The sequence below is a fragment of the Ailuropoda melanoleuca genome, chromosome 4, assembly GCF_002007445.2.
Source record: "Ailuropoda melanoleuca isolate Jingjing chromosome 4, ASM200744v2, whole genome shotgun sequence".
NCBI lineage: Eukaryota > Metazoa > Chordata > Mammalia > Carnivora > Ursidae > Ailuropoda > Ailuropoda melanoleuca.
The window spans coordinates 119250548-119266668 of NC_048221.1; the positions used below are offsets into that span (position 1 = coordinate 119250548).

At 38.3% G+C, this 16121-nt stretch overlaps 1 protein-coding gene across 3 annotated transcripts; it reads left to right on the forward strand.

The window, feature by feature from the left end:
• The first annotated feature begins 173 nt into the window (after positions 1 to 173).
• Positions 174 to 11079, forward strand: DPY30 (dpy-30 histone methyltransferase complex regulatory subunit). 3 transcript variants are annotated; one of them, XM_034659682.1, is made up of 6 exons: positions 174 to 291; positions 495 to 594; positions 695 to 766; positions 852 to 899; positions 7349 to 7491; positions 10731 to 11079. In XM_034659682.1, the coding sequence occupies exons 3-6, from the start codon at positions 731 to 733 to the stop codon at positions 10801 to 10803; spliced, it is 300 nt and encodes a 99-aa protein (XP_034515573.1). In that variant the 5' UTR covers positions 174 to 291; positions 495 to 594; positions 695 to 730; the 3' UTR covers positions 10804 to 11079. The 3 variants fall into 3 exon arrangements, with proteins under 3 accessions (XP_034515573.1, XP_002929156.1, XP_002929157.1); XM_002929110.4 differs by lacking the exons at positions 174 to 291; positions 495 to 594 and adding an exon at positions 363 to 456; XM_002929111.4 differs by lacking the exon at positions 174 to 291 and having other exon boundaries at positions 391 to 594.
• Positions 11080 to 16121: the final 5042 nt, after the last annotated feature.

The following is a 16121-nucleotide window of genomic DNA, read 5'->3' on the forward strand; positions in this document are numbered from 1 at the left end:
ACTGCTTCTTCCCCCACCTTTTTAGAGTCAAAACATTGACATTCTTTCATAGACTGCTCAGCGTAGGTCGATTTTTTTTTTTGTAAGAACCACCCAGCGAATGGGTGATTTCGCTTCCGCAGAAGCTTTCAGGCAGCACTGAGAGCTGCGCGGGCCGAACCCTTGCCAACTGCGGTGGTCACTGGCTCTGCAGCTGGGGTGGCGCTTGCCTTGGGTAGGCAGGTTGAAGAACTAGTCTCCGGCAACCTCCAGGGCCAGGTTTTGGCCAGGACACTCTGTTAACCGTACAAGGTAATGGAGACAAACCAGGTCCCAATCCCTCCCGCCCCAAAGCCGCTGGGGAGTTCTGCGCAGGCGCGGCGGTTGTGCGACATCCGTCACTTACGGCTGAAGCGGTTTGTGCTGGGAGTTGGTGGCGCGGTGCAGGGCTCTTAAGAACGAGCGGCTTGGGCGCGGGTAATCAGCTCCCTTTCCCCCTTTCTCACTTCTTCTAGGTTCTTGGGACAAGTGCGGAGCTTCTGGACCTGATGCGGGCGCCCTGTCTTGGACTGTCCCACCTTGCTCCTGTACTGCTTCGGGTGCTCCCGCGCCCAGGTGGGGGTGAGGGGCGGGGTCGGGGGCTGGGCTGGACTCCATCCTGGCATCTTCGTGTTGAAATCTCCCGGGTAACTCACGGTTCTTCTTGTTTTCCAAGACTGGTTTCCGGGGATTGTGACTTGCAGGGTCCGCCATGGAGCCAGAGCAGATGCTGGAGGGCCAGACGCAGGTACCAGGAGGCCCTGGCTTCAGGGTGGCGGTGTGCAGCAAGAAGGGGTGGCTCACGTCTCAGTGACCTGTGTTTTGTGTTGTAGGTTGCAGAAAACCCTCATTCTGAGTACGGTCTCACAGACAATGTTGAGGTAATTCGCTCAGTTCTTATGCCGTATCTGAACGTCTTTCATAAGCTGGAGAAAACTTGGGATCCATTTTTACTAGGTTACTTTGCACAAGGGAAAACTTTATCAGCATGAACTAAATAGTATCAAATTATGGGTAGCCTGTTTTATTAGCGGTACTAATACTTCGTGGTATACAGACGTTCAAATTAGTTTTGAGTCAAGAGGTTGAACTTCTGAAAGGGATATAAAGAAAACAAACATGCGTTACTAATGGAGACAGAATCGTTTTGCTTGGTGGGTATTAATGAATCTGTTGGGATATGTTTTGGAAAAACTGCACATTAAAATTGGCACCCGTTGTCTTTGTAGCAGAATAGTGTTTCTGGTGGAGTCAACATTTAATAAATGTTGATTTCTTTGCGTTTAGTAGTAGATGCCATTGGAAGCTTTAACACACGTAATAGACATTGTTTTTGCCTTACACAGTTAAGTCTGAGTTCAAAGAATACATGTAAAAAACATACAAAAGAAGATCTATTTTCTTAGCGATTTTTCATATAAGTGCGAGGAGGTGGTTATTTAAAAGTAGAAGTTGTTTTGTAAGTGAATGAGTGAATGCTAGGACAAATGCATTAGCCAAAGCTGGGTGGGATTGGTTAGGAAAATAGAGGTCTCCGGGAGATGTGTGTGTTTTATCGGGGTAGGAGGTGGAAGACATTGCCAGTGATTAAGTTTGGGTAAATGCAGACGGGAGTATTTCCAAGCAGAGTAATAATAGGAACAGCTGCTAGTATCTCTTTACTTTTACTGTGTGCCAGGCACACTGCTAAGTAATTTGCATGTATCTTCAGTCCTATAAAGCTCAGAGAAGTTGAGGAACTTGTGTAAAGTCACCAGGAAGTAAGTGGAAGGCTGTGTGTTAAACCCAGGCAGGTTGACATTTTTGAGGTAGAGTTAAATTGTGTTGATGATCTTGAGTTCCCTGGCATGTGGAATGACCACTCTGTGCCTTATGAAATTGCTAGAAACGCTTCTGGGTTTGATATCAGTGTTAAGAGAACTTCTTTTCATAATGTAGTCTTTAATTGAAACTGGTGAAGACCCTCTACACCACTTCGTGTTCTATTCATTCAAGAAACTTCTTTATAGACATCAGCAGTCATATATATATATGAATGTATTTATATTTTTTAAAGATTTTTTTATTTGACAGAGGGAGACAGCGAGAGAGGAAACACGAGCAGGGGGAATGTGAGAGGCAGAGGCAGGCTTCCCGCTGAGCAGAGAGCCTGACATGGGGCTTGATCCCAGGACCTTGAGATCATGCCCTGAGTGGAAGGCAGACGCTTAACGACTGAGCCACGCAGGCACCCCATTAGCAGTCTTTTCCTGATGGCGCTTGTATATGAAGGCACAGTCATGATACAGTAGAGAAGTGATTCCCAAAGGCTTTCTCTCAAGTCCTCAGACCAATTTCCATGGTAAAGTGAGAAAAAAAATGAGAGCGGAGGGAGTGTTTGATAATGATACATTGTTTGGTGATTGGTCCTCCTGCTTCTATAATTTTAAAATGCCCATTCTTTATGAATTAATGGTGGTAGTAAAATAATAGTTTATTTGTAAGTTTTTACTTAGCAGAATAGAGTTAACATTCCTGTGTTAGTCCCTTTGTTCATTTTGTAATTTTTAATTTGTTGTGATATTTGAAAGTCTGGAAACCACTACTCTATAGCTGCTGCTACTTTTTCTCTTATTCCGTTTTATTTCCTTTTATTGGCTTAAAAGTTCTAATTTCTTTTTAGGTGCTTGCTTTATAGTTTTTAGCATGTGAGTCTAACTTCACAATTTACCTTAAAGTGGTATTATTTCTTTTTGTGTATAGTATAAGAACCTTACAACAAGGACGCCTGGGTGGCTCAGTCAGTTGAGCGTCAGACTCTTGGTTTCAGCTTAAGTCATGACCTCATGGGTTGTGGGATCCAGCCCTCAGTCAGGTTTCTTGCTCAGCAGGGACTCTGCTTGAAAGATTCTCTTCCTCTGCCCTTCCCTCTGTTTGTTCTCTCTCACAAAATAAATAAATAAATCTTAAAAACAAACAACCTTGTAACAGTATTCTCCCATTTTCTCTCAACTGGCCTTTGTACTGTTATTACATATTTTACTTACGTTATAAATCCTGTAATTCATTATTTTTATTTTTTCTTTAAAGGGTTAATTATCTTTAAAGAGATTTAAGCAATAGCGGAAAGGAATATTTCACATTTACAACCACATATGTACTATTTACCATATTTGCCATCTTGACTTTTCATTCTTTTTTTTAAATTAAGATTTTATTCATTTATTTGACAGAGAGAGAGAGAGCTAGAGTGAGAGCATGCATGCACAAACGGGGAGCAGCAGAGGGAGAGGGAGAAGCAGGCTGTCCACTGAGCAAGGAGCTCAATGTGGGACTTGATCCTGGGACCCCGGGATCATGACCTGAGCCAAAGGCAGATGCTTAACTTACTGAGGCACCCAAGCACCCCTTAACTCTTCATTCTTTTGTCTAGATCCAGATTTCCTTCGCCTTAAGGGCTTCTTTGAACATTTCTTGTAGTGTAGGTCTGCTGGTAAGGAATTCTTCAAGCTTCTGAATGTTTAAAAAGTCATTATTTTGGGGACGCCTGGGTGGCACAGTGGTTACGCGTCTGCCTTCGGCTCAGGGCGTGATCCTGGCATTATGGGATCGAGCCCCACATCAGGCTCCTCTGCTATGAGCCTGCTTCTTCTTCTCCCACTCCCCCTGCTTGTGTTCCCTCTCTCGCTGGCTGTCTGTGTCAAATAAATAAATAAAATCTTAAAAAAAAAAAAGTCATTATTTTGTTCTTTCTTTCTTTCTTTTCTTTCTTTCTTTCTTTTTCTTTCTTTCTTTCTTTCTTCTTGTCTTTATTCCTGGGATATTTTTGCTGGGTATAGATTTGCTTCACTGTCTTGTTGGCTGACATTGTTTCTGACAAGAAATCTGTAGTCACTTCTTTCTTTGCTTCTTCATACTTAATGTGTTTTCTTTTGGTGCTTTTACAATTTTATTACAGTTTTTAAATGATTCGATTATGATAAGTCTTTGTGTAGTTTTTTAAAAAAATATGTGTGTTGTGCTTAGGATTCATCGAGTTTCTTGGGTCTGTGGGTTTAGAGTTTTTATGAAATTTGGGAAAATTTCAGCCATTATTTCTTTAAATATTTTTAAGTACTCTGTAAGCTTGATTTACTTATATTTTCCTCTCCCTTCTTGAAGATGTGGAAGATGTTATAATAACTGGTTAATGGCATTGCCTATTCTATCATCTGTATCATTTCTGAGTCTATTTCTGTGGTTTGAATTTTTTCCTCAATATGGGTAGTATATCCTGCTTCTTTGCCTATGTGGTGATTTCTTATTGGAGGCTGGGCATTGTGCATTTTACCTTGTTGGGTACTGGTTATTTTTGTATTCTTTCAGACATTCTTGTGCTTTGTTCTAGGCCACACTAAAGTTACTGAGAAACAATTTGATTCTTTTGAGGTTTGCTTTAAGCTTTGTTAGGTAGGACAAGACCAGCCTTTAATTTAGGCCTAGTATCTGCCCCTTTCATCTCCCCCAGTGCTCCGCGTATTACAGTTTTCCAATTTTGGGTCACAGGAACATAAACTATTCCTGGCCTTGTATGAGCTGCAGGGATTATGTCTCCTGCTCATTCCAGGTGTTTTTGTCCTTGGCTTTGGGTAGTTTACTGTTATGCACGCACTGTTTTCATCTGAAGACTGCTAGGCAGTCTCTTTAGTCTCTTTCTGTGTATCTCTCTCCTCTCCATGCACTCTGCAGTACTCTGTCCTGCAAATTCTAGTTGTCTTGACCTCCCTGAAGTTTCAAGTCTGTCTTCTCAGCTCAGGGAGACTGCTGGGCTCTGCTTTGGTTCTACATTAAATCCTATAAGTTTTCTAGGCAGGAAGCAGTAAGCTGGGACAATCCTAGGGCTCACCTTATTTTTTCCCCCATTTTTGTGATTATTGTACACCATTAACACCTTCTGCCTTTTAGGGGGAGTAATTTTGAGATATGGATTAATTCAGGATATGGGCTTAACTAAAATTAAGCCTGGCAGTTGGCACATAGTGGATATTCATTAAATATTTGAATGAAAAAAAAAATAAGAGGATTTGGCCAAGGGGTTTATTATAAGATCTAGAGGAGTTGTTCAAGTGTTGCTGCTTCTTATTGAAGGCATTAGAATGTCATGTAACTGACTCGTTTTTGTCATATATGGGTATTACCTGTTGAAATTTACCAGGGAACAATAAATTTCTTAATCCATGAACAAATAACTATTTTACCATTAGTTAATACAGAACATTATTGTCTTGTAAGTCTCAAAATAAGATGGAAAAATGAGCAAAGTTAGAATAGTTGACAGACATAGTTGTGGAAACTCTCTTTGGAAACCATGGTATATATAAATTGTAGGTATATGATTGAAGTTTTTTTTTTTTTTTACCACTTTTTACAAAATAAAATTGTCTAAAAAATTAAGTCTAGAAAATTTTTTTTTGTTGTTGACTCATATCCAGTTTGAGTTTGATTGAAGTTAAAGCTCATTTTTTAAAAAATGATTTCATGGGGCGCCTGGGTGGCATAGCGGTTAAGCGTCTGCCTTCGGCTCAGGGCGTGATCCTGGCGTTATGGGATCGAGCCCCACATCAGGCTCTTCTGCTATGAGCCTGCTTCTTCCTCTCCCACTCCCCCTGCTTGTGTTCCCTCTCTCTGGCTGTCTCTATCTCTGTCGAATAAATAAAAAATAAAATCTTTAAAAAAAAATAAATAAAATAAAAAATGATTTCATTTTTAAGTAATCTCTACGTCCAATGTGGGGCTTGAACCCACAACCCCGAGGTCAAGAGTTGCATGCTCCAGGGGTGGCTCAGCCATTAAGCGTCTGCCTTAGGCTCAGGTCATGATCCCAGGGTCCTGGGATTGAGCCCCACATCCACCTCCCTGCTCAGCGGGAAGCCGGCTTCTCGCTTTCACACTCCACTTGCTTGTGTTCCATCTCTCACCTTCACACTCCCCTTGCTTGTGTTCCCTTTCTCACCGTCTCTCTCTGTCAAATAAATAAATAAAATCTTAAAAAAAAAAGAGTTGCATGCTCCACCAACTGAGCCAGCCAGGTGCCCTAAAGTTCATTTTTATTTTATTTTATTTTTAAAAATTTATTCATTAGAGAAAGAGAGAGAGAGTGCACGAGCATAAGCAGGGAGGAGGGTCAGAGAGAGGAGAAGCTGACCCCCTGCTGAGTAGGGAGCCTGATGCAGGGCTCCATCTCAGGACCCATGGCCTGAGGTGAAGGCAGCTGCTTAGCCAATTAGCTGACTGAGCCACCCAGGCTCCCCCCAAAATTCATTGAAATGAAAATGTTCTTAGTAGTGTTTTGCCTTATAGATAGCCACTTATTTCTAAATTTCTAAAATGGTTGATTTGTAAAAGAATGCAAAGTTTTTCAATAAAGCAGTTTTTGGTGCTCTGGATGTCAGATAAATCTATGTCAAAGACCTAAAATTTGGGGTTTCTATGGGTAGAAAGTATAAGTTGTTTCTTAAACATCATTTAAATATCACGTTAATGATCTTTTCCATATTAGTAATTTCCCCCATTTTTTGGCTATCATTTACTTAGTATTTTTTCTTGATTCTGTTCACTTTTAAAAGTCACAAATGCATTTCTTTAAAAAACAAATGGAAAAGCATTCTCATTTTTGATAGAGGATAACCATAAAAATGAAAACAGTGAATACAAAATGGTGGTAATAAATTTTAGCTACATTCTTTTGCCATTGGAAAGCTCTGAGCCTGCAGCCTGCTCTCTCTGTTAAGAAAAGAGTGTAGCAAATGTTACAGAAGTGTTACAGACCTGTTAGTACCAAAGTGAGTCTTTGTCCTTGATACTGTCTGTGATGAAAGAATTGAAACAGGTCTAACTTTCTCTGTGATTCAGTGTTACTTAGTGTCATGTCCAGATTTTTTGAAGCATAGTGTAAGAAGGTATTCTTATGAAAAAAAGAGAAAGCACTTGTATTTACCCCTAAACAGGCAGAAGGAAAGGGAGAAGGAGTAGGATGGAGATACTGGAGTGTGTGGCTGACTCAAGTCCGTAGAGTGTGCTGTGCTTGATTTCAGGCTCATGGGTTCAAGCCCCACATTGGGGGTGGAGCCTACTTAATTAAAACAAGTAAATAAAAGAATGAGATACTATGTTGCCTTCAGAGAGAAAAGGTTTAAATGGATTTTAGAGATCGGTCTGATTTTTTTTTTTGGCAGAGATTTGCTATTCAATATCAGCTTTCTAGTCATCGATTTGTCTTTCCTTTTAGTGTTGTATTTCCATTAATTTTTGTTTAGCACTCAAGATAATCTAGTCATTTGTAATATACATGCATGTTTTTTGAATCCACTAGAGGATAGTAGACAATGAGAAGATAAATGCAGAAAAGTCATCAAAACAGAAAGTGGATCTCCAGTCTTTGCCAACTCGTGCCTACCTGGATCAGACAGTTGTGCCTATTTTATTACAGGGACTTGCTGTGCTTGCAAAAGAAAGGTAAGATAATAGTGTCTTGCGAATGGAGTTACCAGAGAAAGCTAAATAAAGACTTCCCTAATTGAAATATCATTAGTTGTTTTTTTTTTTAAAAGAGAAGGAATATCATTAGTTGTGTTATTTTTAAAATATAAGGAATTTATGGGTGTTAGAGTTTAAAAAAAATGCCATAATCTCAACAATTCAGACACTTTCATTTATCTACTAGTTTTAGATCATATACATATTTGTAAAGCTGTGTAATATACATGTAATTTTAGATGTCCCTTTTACTTAATATTATAACATAAAACTCTTTCCATATCTCTGCATAGTCTTTGTGATTATAATTTAATTATAACAGTACCGCATTTAACTTAGCCATTTTCTCATTGTTGAACACTTATGTCCAATTTCCTTTGTTGATGTAGGTTAGCCGGCAATTTATATGTTTTTATGCCTCTTTTGCCTTTGTTTAATTACTTTTTTTTTAAAAGATTTTATTAATTTATTTGAGAGAGAGTGCGAGCCAGCGGGTACAAGGTGGGGGGAGGGGCAGAAGTAGAGGTAGAAACAGGCACCCCACTGAGTAGGTCCCTGGGATCATGACCTGGACTGACGTCAGATGCATAACTGACTATGAGCCACTCAGGTGCCCTTGCTTAATTACTTTTTTTTTTTTTAAAGATTTTATTTATTTATTTGACAGAGATAGAGACAGCCAGTGAGAGAGGGAACACAAGCAGGGGGAGTGGGAGAGGAAGAAGCAGGCTCATAGCGGAGGAGCCTGATGTGGGGCTCGATCCCATAACGCTGGGATCACTCCCTGAGCTGAAGGCAGACGCTTAACCGCTGTGCCACCCAGGCGCCCCTCCTGCTTAATTACTTTCTTATGATAAATTTCCAAGAGTTGATTTGCTAGTTTGAGGAACATGACTATTACAGTGTTTGACACATAAAATCACTTTTCTCTCCAAAAGTTTATCCTTCAATTTCTTCCACTATCATAACCTCATCAGCATGAGTGTTATTATGAACTTTTCTTGCCAACTTGTTTTGATTTATACTTCTTTGTTGGCAATATTACAGTTTTTTTCTGTACATGTTTTTTCCTCATAATTCTACCCAAGTTCTTTTGTATAAGCAAATCCAATAAGAAAAACGTTTTTGTAGGTTGGTTATATGTATAGAATAGGATTTGTTTATGACTGCAGGATATGTCTTTGCTCTAAGTGTCAATTAAATGTCAATGGGCATCTTTTGTATATTTTGTTGTTCTTTACAGAAAGTCGATATAGGGGAATTATGAATATTGCTTTAAATGCTAGAAGGAAAAATTTGAAGTTTTTAAGTAACATGCTGTTAGTAGATACACTTTTTAAGTAAGGAATTATGGCAAAATTATTCATGAAATTAATCATAAATATGTGAAAAATTGTTTATGTCTAGGCAGTTCAAAAGACTGTTTAAAATGCTAAGGGAATGTTTTGAGATCATTGTAAATTAATTGTAAATATGCCTTTCCATAGTAGGATTTTAAATAGCTGATTCCCCCAACTTTTTGTCTCTCGACTTTTTTTTTTTTTTTTTTTAATATTTTATTTATTTATTTGACAGAGATAGAGACAGCCAGCGAGAGAGGGAACACAAGCAGGGGGAGTGGGAGAGGAAGAAGCAGGCTCATAGCAGAGGAGCCTGACGTGGGGCTCGATCCCATAACGCCAGGATCACGTCCTGAGCCGAAGGCAGACGCTTAACCGCTGTGCCACCCAGGCGCCCCTGTCTCTCGACTTTTGACTTGTTTTCTTACCAAGAATAATTTATGGAAAAGTGATAAATATGAAATATATCTTTTGTTAACATTTTTTCCTAGTTTTATAGAGAAATAATTGACATACATCACTGTATAAGCCTAAGGCATACAGCATAGTGGCTTGATTTACATATATCGTGAAATGATGCTGCAATGGGTTTAGTTAACATCCATCATCTCAAATAGATGCAATAAAAAGAAAAAAAAAAGACATTCTCCTTGTGATGAGAACTCTTAGGTCCTCCCCTCAACAGCTTTGCTGTCTATCACACAGCAGTGTTAGCTGTGGTCATTGTGTTGTACATTATAACCCTGGTGCTTATTCATTTTGTAACTGGAAGTGTGTGCCTTTTGACCACTTTCCTCCAATTCCCCATTCTCCCACCACTTAATTTTTTTTTTTAAGATTTTATTTATTTATTTATTTAGAGAGAGAGAGCACGAGTAGGCAGAGCAGTAGGCAGAAGGAGAGGGAGATGCAGTCTTCTGTTGACCAGAGACCCAGGACCCTGGGATCATGACCTGAGCCAAAGGCAGATGCTTAACCGACTGAGCCACCCAGATGCCCTTACCACCTCTTAATTTTAAAATATGTTTAACTTCTCAGTTGCACTGAGTGGTAGCAGTATTAGAACTATTATTGATGTAAGTATTTGAAGTAAAATAGAGGTGCTTTTTTTTTTTTTAAGATTTTATTTACTTATTTGTCAGAGAGAGAGACAGGGCACAAGCAGGGGGAGTGGCAGGCAGAGGGAGAAGCAGGCTCCCTGCTGAGCAAGGAGCATGATGTGGGACCCTATACCAGTACCCCGGGATCATGACCTGAGCCAAAGGCAGACGTTTAACTGACCAAGCCACCCAGGTGTCCCTAGAGGTGCCTTTTTAAAAAGAAAAATACCAGAACTTATTTGTCCAAATGAATATTGAATCCTTTGATTAGTTTTTCGGGAGTTCATCCACTTGTCTCAGTGATGCTACAACCATTTTTCTATATTGTTTTTATACTCTTATTGAAGGGTAATACCTGTGGAAAAAATTGTGCATATCGTAGATGTATGGTTTGATGAATTTTCAGAATCCAAACATTATCCACATAACTTGCACTCAGATCAAGAAACTGAATACTGTCAGGACCCCAGAATTCTCCCTGGTGACCCCTTTAAGTCATTATCCCACCTGGGTAATTGTCATCCCATTGTCAAAAATTATATTTTTGAAACTTGTGTTTTAGAATTGTGTTTATAACCAGATTGAAGCCATACAAAACTTTCAGTCTCTTTTAACTATGTGACTTGACTGTTTCATTTACCGTATTTACCACAAATGGCCTTTGAGTTTAAAATGAAAATTAAAGTGAAAATCATGTGTTTTTGTTGTGGAATAATACATTTAAATTAATACACTCAGAATATAAATTTCTAAATTTTGGATTTCTTTTCCCTTACAGACCACCAAATCCCATTGAATTTCTAGCATCATATCTTTTAAAAAACAAGGCACAGTTTGAAGATCGAAACTGATTTATTGGGAAGAACAGAAAAATTTGGTTTCTACTGTAGATTTACATGATTAAGAGGCAGCTTTAATTGCCATGATTCCCCCCCCCCCCCTTTTGGAAGTATAAGAACCTTCAGGACAACAGAACTTATTTCCGGAATTGCAGAAGAAAACATATATCCCTTATTTTGATTTAATCACCATACTTATTTAATGAGTGTATTCTGTGCAATTTTTTTCTCAGATTGTCTTTAACTTTGTTTTTAAAATGATCTTCAAAATAAACTCTTAAAACATCATTATTTGAAAGTAGTTTTTTTTTTTTCCTATATGACACATATTTTATATGGTTCAGTTATTTTCATGAATTGCTTCTTTCTTGGGTCTTAGAATGCTGCAATACGCCAGAGTCAAGTTCAACTTAAAAAAAATCTCACCTAGTTTTTCTCAGCATTGTCTTTGGATCTCTTGGAGGGTGGGATCTGGGCATCTTGTTTTTAACATCACAGGTGCCTCTAATGCACAATGAAGTTGGAGTATTGATATAAGCATTGTGGAGGGTGTACAATATCCTTCAGTGCTATAAAGCTTTATGGTAGTAATATAATAATAGCTGTCTTTTATTGCAATTCTGTCAGGCATAAGTACTATTTTACTTAAATTATCTTTAATATAGCAACTCTACAAAGTAGATATTGTTATTCCCATTTTGCAGATGAGGAAACATTTGGAGAGGTTAAGTGACTTGCTCAAGACCACACTGCTGGTAAGTGCTTGAATGGCATTCACACCCAGTTCTACCAATATGTTGCTGATAGCTGCGTGAGAAGTATTTGTGCGAGTTCACATCATTGCTTCTTTTGGCAATAAAAAACACCAGGGAATCCTTTTTGGGGGGTCTGCTTACTTTGTCCTGTATGAAAAAATTAAGATAACTCATTAGCTCAGAAAAAAGAAAACTGAAGAAAGCCAGGCAGGAAGAATATTAAGAGAAGCTGTTCTCAGTGAGGAATGACTTTGCCCTCTCACCCCAGAGGACATTTGGCAGTGTCTAGAAACATTTTGGGTGTCACAACTGAAGTAAGGTGGAGTTCTACTGGCATCTAGTGGGTAATGGCCAGGAATGCTGCTAAATACTTCACAATACACAGGACAACCTGCATGCCCCACGCATCCCCAAGAATTATCCAGTTCAAAGTATCAATTAGTGCTAAGGTTGAGAAACCCTGCTTTCAGGGCACCTGGGTGGCTCAGTTGGTAGCAGGCAACTCTTGATCTCAGGATCATGAGTTTGAGGTCTGCACTGGGCATAGAGTTTACTTGAGAAAAGAAACCCTGCTTTGGAAGCACATTAAAGATGTGTGTCCAAGCTAAAATGTGAAGGCAAAGTTGGAGTATGACCTGATGCTGATGAGGTATGTGTTATAGTTCACATTAATACAGGAAAAGCTTATTTCAGTAGGAGTGACACTTGTGGGGAGGTGACATGCTTTCGATTTAAAATTGCAGATCTATATAATTTGCATAGGAAAAACCTGCAAAGATTGGAATCTCTTGCTTATATAGTAGTTTCCACAGATATTAATTCCATCAGATGCATTTTGGGTATTTGGCTAACTCCTACATTAATCTGCCCAAGTCTTTTTCATGGTATTTTAACATTTGATTAAGCACTAATTGGGTAATTTTTTTTTTTTTTTTTACTAAAGCATCAATAGTTTTATCATCTTACAGCAGTTCTTCATCCATGATTCACATCAGAGCCACTTGGGGAACTTTTCATATGTTTTTCATATACAAATAGCCCTGGAGAGCCTGCTTAAGTTATGATAGAGCCTGGCTTCTGAATTTGACAAAAACTCTTTTAAGGGGGCGCCTGGGTGGCTCAGTCGTTAAGCCTCTGCCTTCAGCTCAGGGCGTGATCCCGGTGTTATGGGATCGAGCCCCACATCAGGCTCCTCCGCTGGGAGCCTGCTTCTTCCTCTCCCACTCCCCCTGCTTGTGTTCCCTCTCTCGCTGGCTGTCTCTCTCTCTGTCAAATAAATAAATAAAATCTTTAAAAAAAAAACAACTCTTTTAAGGCATTCTGATAGACACCTCTGGTTAAGACCACTTAGAAGTAATGTAGTACTCTGCCTAGTGCTACATTACTTCTAGTGTTCTATTGAATTATCTTTGGGTTGGGGCTTAAATTACTGAATCTTGAAATTGATACTTTTTAAAGTAACAGCTGAGAATAGGCATATCTTTTGCTGGCAGTGCACATGCTACTTAACCAAGCACTTATCATGTGCCAGGCACCATGCTAAATACATGAATTGTTAATATAATCCTCAAAAACTTGTGAGTTAGGTTTAATTTTAATACTTCATTTTTAGGTGAGGAAAGTGAGATTTTGTTAACTTGGTCAAGGTTATAGGGGAAATAAGTTTGGGGCAGGGATTCAAACCCAGCTTAATGCTCTATTACTTTCCCTTAATGCTATATTACCCTCTGCTCTAATGTTCTCAGGTGTGCTTAAAATTTTTCTTTGGGGGAAAATCAGTCTGCCCTCGTGTGTGTATAGTAGAAGCCCTTTTATCTAGTTGGTAGGTGAAAAAGTGAGTCACGGTAGAGAATCATAAATGATACTAAACAGTTTTTTTTTTTTTAAACTTAAGCATGTTACTCTGTATTAACTTGTTAATATTTCTTTTCCAGTCTTTTCTCTGGGATTGGGTTCTCTGATTGGAATTCTGTATCATTTTTCTTCCTCAGACCACTCTTGTATTGTATGGTCTGCACATTTCAGTCTCAGGTTTTTTGAGAGTAGAGTATGCTTTTGGACATTTAAGCAGTAATTTGTAGAATCCTATGCTTTTTTCATGATTTTTTTTTCTCCAGCCTTCAGTCATCTTACCTGCCTCTAATTTGATAGTTTTTACTTAGTCTTTCCAAAGCATTCCACCAAATTTTTGTATGCCTTTTGCATTATGTGTTTGTATTTCATTGGTTTATGTAATATTTAATTATATAATGGTAATACCTAGTACAACTGGCATAAGTAAGCTGGAGAACACTATTGACCTTTGTTAGTTATGCACACAAACCTGGGAAGGAGCCTGCAATCATGTGAGCATTTCCTACAAAGTGTAGTCTACAAGCTTCAAGCGTTCCACTTTATTTTACCATGGGAATGGAGAGCATCACTCACTCCAATACGCTGGCTAAAGAGAAACCAGTTAAGCAAATTTCTCTATACTTTGATGAGGTATTTTACATGTAGCTGGCAATTGTGTTATAGAAACCTATTCCTACCCTTCGAATGCTTAAAGGATAAGTTACTGTTTAGTGAACAAATACAGAATTAGAGTAGAAAGTCCTATGTGTTATAGAGTGAAGTCTTGAATTACGTTGGTAGATAGGTTAGTGGGAGGACCAGTAGAGCAAATCAGGCATAGATTCATAGAGGAAATAGAGACCTTGAATTGAAAAAAACAAAAATTGTTTGGATAGAATGACAACATTGTCTACTTAATTCTGGTGATACTATGGGAAGAATATCAAACCTTTGCTTAAATTTCATTTAGGAGAAGGTATAGTGGGATTTTAAGATTGATAACTTCCTGTTAGAAACATGATAGAATGGTTGTAGGGATAGCATAAAATATTATAGCCAGATATTTTTCTGGACTGGATTCCAAAAAGGCATTAACAAATTGGAGGCCTGATACATATCATCAAACTGTAGAAATGAGGGGAAAAGTTGAAAGCTGTAAATGGTTACCACTGAGAATCCATTTATTTAAAAATCTCTACATTTAAAGTAGGAAAGTAGGAAAGTAATATAATAGTGGAAAATAGGTCACCAGATATAAAAGGGCCGGGCAGTAATAAGAATTTATTTAAAAAAAACAAAACAACAAACCTTTTATCAGCCTTTAAAAAAAACTTGAAATCTTTTAACTGTTATTTCATTTTTGGGAATTCTAAATAATATTAACAATATGAAAAAAGTTCAACAAAATTTATTAAAAAAATTGGAAGTGAACAAATTTTTTTCTTAAGAATCACTAAATATGTACTTAGCTCAGTGTCAGGTACATAGTTAAGTGTTTAATAAATACAACTTACTAAGTTTGGCTTCTAACGGAAGGGTAAACTTGACACTAGATTAGAGCACTAGTTTAAAAAATTCTTTTTAAATTGAAATATAGTTGACACACAATGTTACATTAGTTTCAGGTTTACAATGTAGTGATTCAATGACTCTGTATGTTATGCTGTGCTCACAATTGTAGCTACTATCTGTCACCACACAGTGCTATTACAATACCATTGACTGTATTCCCTATGCTGTACCTCTCATCCCTGTGACTTATTCATTCTATAACTGGAAGTTGCACCTCGCACTCTCCACCAATTTTTTTTTAATGATTTTTTATTATATTATGTTAGTTAGCATACAGTACATCCCCGGTTTCTGATGTAAAGCTCGATGATTCATTAGTTGCGTATAACACCCAGTGCACCATGCAATACGTGCCCTCCTTACTACCCATCACCGGTCTATCCCATTCCCCCACCCCCCTCCCCTCTGAGGCCTTCAGTTTGTTTCTCATAGTCCATAGTCTCTCATGTTTCATTCCCCCTTCTGATTACCCCCCCTTTCTTTATCCCTTTCTTCCCTTACTGATCATCCTAGTCCTTATGTTCCATAGATGAGAGAAATCATATGATAATTGTCTTTCTCTGCTTGACTTATTTCACTTAGCATTATCTCCTCCAGTGCCGTCCATGTTGCAGCAAATGTTGAGAATTCGTTCTTTCTGATAACTGAGTAATATTCCATTTTATATATGGACCACAACTTCTTAATCCAGTCATCTGTTGAAGGGCATCTCGGCTCCTTCCACGATTTAGCTATTGTCTCCACCAATTTTTAGTCATTTCCACCCCACCTCCACTCCCCTCTCGCAATTACCAGTTCTCTGTGTTTATGGGTCTGTTTCTGCTTTTTTGTTTATTCATTTTGTTTTTTAGATTCTACATGTAAGTGAAATCATAATGGCATTTGTCTGTCTTGGAGTACCAGTTTTAATTGAAATCAAAAGAGCGTCTTTATTCTAAACTCTTCTCTCAACCTTGATTGTTTCAAAACTGGTTTTATTCTAGAATATTTTTTGGATATGGGGCTTTTAGCAATAAGTGGACTTCTCAAGCTGTCCACCGTGGATAAGGAAATTGTAAAAATGGTCAGTTTAATATTGCCATGTAGATTCCAAAAATCAAGCCTAAAGATGTATTTTGTGTGTGTGTGTGTGTGTGTGTGTGTGTGTGTAGAGACTATAGGTACATGGCA